At 37.3% G+C, this 4,192-nt stretch overlaps 1 protein-coding gene across 1 annotated transcript in view; it reads right to left on the minus strand.

Annotated features, from left to right (window-relative positions):
• The window catches only part of LOC105367562 (protein groucho-1-like), an 82,473-nt gene that overhangs the window by 39,131 nt on the left and 39,150 nt on the right, over positions 1-4,192 (minus strand). Inside the window, exon 3 of the mRNA XM_011506322.1 lies at positions 2,599-2,662. Coding sequence (XP_011504624.1) covers positions 2,599-2,662 — 64 coding nt within the window. The remainder of the gene's footprint in view (positions 1-2,598; positions 2,663-4,192) is intronic.

The following is a 4,192-nucleotide window of genomic DNA, read 5'->3' on the forward strand; positions in this document are numbered from 1 at the left end:
CGAAACAGAAGAGATCGATTGTTTAGATGAGAAAGTGCCGGTGGCTCTATTATGCGAATATCAGATTTTAAAAGTACGATATGACGAAGCCAAGGTGCAGAATGAGCCTCGGTTTTAATACTCTCTATTACTTTTTATCTTAATTACGGAATGTTTATTTTTGCCGATCGTTCAGGCTTTCGAGATATGTGGAGAAAATTAAGACGCGTTGAAAACATCCACGTAATTTTTTACTTCAGCAATAGTCATTGACTAGGAGAATAATTTATTAACTATTAAGTATGTTCACTCTAGTTATTGGGTAACGGTTAATAAGTTATATTCTCGGTATACTTTTTCTAAACTAATATAAATATAATAATGCACGTGATTAAAACTAAAAACTACTATTTATAGTTGATTAAAAATATAACATTAATGATTTAAAATCGTTTCATGAATTTTTTAATTTTTTATAACAACTTTATCTTCTACAAGCTCTTTAATTTAAATAATACGAAACGAAATTTAATGTTACTGTGTTCTAATCCTCTGATATTTTGGTTAGCCGACGTTTACCTAATGTACGTCATTATCACGTTTAAATATAAATTATACGGTTAGTAAACAGATCACTCTTAAAATCATCAAAAATCGTAAGAAATTTAATTTTCTTTGTAAGTAAGAATTAATCGAATAATTTGAATATGCATGAATAATGTATTTAAATTTTTAAAACAGTTGTTAATAACAATCATTTGTTCCGTTTTAAACCGACTGAAATGAAAAGTTCAATTTATGCGAGGCTATGTATAATAATGCATGTAGTTATCTAATATTTTTCTTCTGTTTTATATAAAACTATAGGCCTTTTATAATGTCAGCATGAAGCGTACTTAAACTTATTTACAAATTCGAAAAAATAATAAAACGATACCTTCCGTTTTGAATAGTAAATTAAGTAAAGTGTCGTTCGCAGACCAATAAAAGTTATGACTACATTTTAATATTTTATAGCTTATAAAAAAATACTCTTGCATAAACTTGGAAAAGTCAAATCACGAAGTCATAAGATTTGTCAATTGTTTATGATATTTTTATTACACCGACAAATGCAAATGCTTTAACCATATTATCATACATCCATCTTTGGCAATATAAAATGAAATTTGAAATGCAAAATAACTCATCTAATAATTAATATACTTCCATTCGGGAAAGTTGTATCCTGAAAGATAATAAATGTCCAACGTAACGCAAATAATGAGAAGGTATAAAAGTGCGTAAATGATAGATATTTGTACCGGAAAATTTTGCCTGCAACCCGCGACTACCGAGAACGAAACTGCAAAGTAAAAAGCCAACGAGCCAGTCTGGACTCTAACGCACGCGAAATAACAACAATTACCTGGACAAAAAAAAAAATACGAAAGACAACGGTTCGAGCGAAGCGTAGAAGTAAGGTAAAAAGAAACGAGCGAAAAGTGCGCGGAACTACTAGTGTTTTGCAGTGCCAGCGATAAAAAGCGCCGATTGAATTGAGGGGCCTCGCGGCGAAAAAGCCGTCCGCTGGGGCAAATAAGCCGCGTACAGTTCATGGCGGTGCCTCATTGTGCAATTACTCCCGCTGCCTCTTGGACAGGATAATAACTCGGAAACCAAAAGCCCAAGCCAGTTGCGCGCCAGCAAGAAATTCCCGAGGGGGAGCGATACGATGCGCCTGCGCTCTTTCCTATGTTTGTACATATCTGGCTCTCTGTGTAATTCGTGTGCGTGTGTTTATAGGGGGTTGGGGGGGGGGGGGTCTGCCGTAGCCGGCGTAAAGAGGATGCAATTAATGTTAAAGAGCCCGAGACACGGTTTTAGTGCGGTCGAGCGAGCTGGTGATTACGGCGCGTAAACACGCGCGAAAAAGTCGAGGCGAGCAAAAGAGAGAGAGAGAGAGAGAGAGAGAGAGAGAGAGAGATATGAGTAGATAGATAGATAGATAGATAAATATATAGATAGATACAGAGAGAGTGTGAGGGATAAGGGATAAGATAATAGTTGGGGCCTCTTGGGAAACGGGTTACGTGTTTATAGTGTTTTTAGGGAGGGGCATTTTTCTCTCCCTTGGAAAGCCACGAAACTTACTAGAAGGTACCATCGTGATATGCACGAGGCTCAATTTTATGTCTCAGGAGACGATGGGGAATGAACTTGGCTATTCGCTTCGGAACTTTCCAGAACTGCCGAAACTTTAAGTGCTCAAGTCATTATACTTCGAGTGGGCGCTCTAAAAATTATATTCCACTGATCCTCATTGGTCTTTCGAAAATATAAACGATAACCAGTCAATAATATTAACTGCCTACATATACCCATTAGTCATGTATGTAAAGGTGGAGAAAATCATGACTGCAAATGTTGAGAAAGCATTAAAGATAAGTGCGCTGGCATTTACGGAAGCACCGTTATGTCCTGGCCATTAAAGTTTCACCAACAGCGTGAAAATTTGGCCGCTACTGCCTAAACATCTCAGCTAGATAGGCAAATTTAATTGTGTTAATATGTTTTTCGTCAGGACATAACTTTTCCCAAGTGCACAACTACTAGTCGCAATTATTCAAGCTTGCTTACCATGACGTAATGCCTGTGAGTCTCGAGCCTCTCCGTCGCCAGCTTCTCACATTCGAGTTTCATGCTGAAACAGAACAAGGAACAAGAAGGCTGTTAGTAATAGTGTATACGATGCATCGTCCACACGAAACACACGTAAGCACGATAATTGGTAATTTTCCAGGGAAATTTCGGGTAGCCAATTCGATTGGCATGGCTATTATGACGCCCCGAACTGTTCATTATTTTCTTTCGTTGATAATATTTTGAACTATAAATGCGCGCGGCTGTACTTTCGGTAGTTGATTAAAAGTGCGTTTGAGCGACATTGTTAAATGGCTTATTGTTAAAAGCTCCGTTTTTCTTTAGGTAAAAATTGAGGCCTGAGTATAGTGAATTTTAAAGCAGTGATTATTTTGCAACTAAATTTCATAGAGATATATTCTTTTCCGTGAGAGAAATAATAGCATTTCATTACTCATCGACATTCGTTCACGAGTGGAAATATAATTTTTCACAGTAATGAAATAGAAGGCTTTTATATATAATATTTCGCTCTGAATATACTCAAATATTACATCACAGATAATAATACACGAGTGTTACCTTACTGCACAAAATAATCATTTAAAATAAATTATTAATAAATCTTGTTTTAGATTTTCGAGATCCAGATAAAATACAGATTGTTGGCGGTATTGACACATTACAATTATGTTATTAACAGCAAGCTTCCCCCGATAATAATATAGCAACAATAACAAGCACGGTAATGACAACAATAACGATAACGACAACGACAACGACAACGACAACGACTACGACGACGACGACAATAATAATAATAATAATAATAATAATAATAATAATCATCATAATAATAATAATAATAATAATAATAATAACAATAATAATAAGTTCTATATTAAGAATGGACATGAGAGTGCGAGTCAATAATTTACGAGTGATTTTCGCATTACAATTTAAAAGCTTCGTTCGACACTTCGCTTATACGTTTAGAGCGCCGATGTAGCGGAAGCCCGCGAAGACTATTCTCCTGCAAAAGTGACCGCCAGTTTCCGCGTACGACAATCCGCCTTTAAAATATTTAAGACGTATTTATTAGCGGCAAAGCGAGGCGAGACGAGACGGGACAAGACAAGTCTCTTCTCAGTAAAGGCTCGAGAACTTTGTGCAATTGTACAATGAGCGTATGCCGACCGAAGCTCCGGCACCGCGAATAAGAGTTAGGGCACATCTTACGAATCGCGGCATACAGAATATTACCGATAAATTGCCAGTCCGCGCGATGGGAAGGAAAGAAGTCGAGCGACGTCCGAGCAAGACGGAAAATGGAATCGAGCAAATAATCGGAGTTTTGAATATTTGAGCAATACCCCTCCTTCCATCATTCGTCCCCCGCGATTCACTTGTCGATCTCCTACGGGGGTATATACACTATCATTATAGGGGGCTTATACAAGATGTACGTCCCTCTTATCGACCTTCTTTTTAAATCACCCGTGACTGCCGTTCTTACGTGCCGCTTTTACTCACCGATTTCGCGCGGGCTTACTCTCACTCCTCTTCGCCGACTTTATTATTTACTAAGTTC

This window comes from Ceratosolen solmsi, unplaced genomic scaffold (genome assembly GCF_000503995.2).
Source record: "Ceratosolen solmsi marchali unplaced genomic scaffold, CerSol_1.0 scaffold7, whole genome shotgun sequence".
NCBI lineage: Eukaryota > Metazoa > Arthropoda > Insecta > Hymenoptera > Agaonidae > Ceratosolen > Ceratosolen solmsi.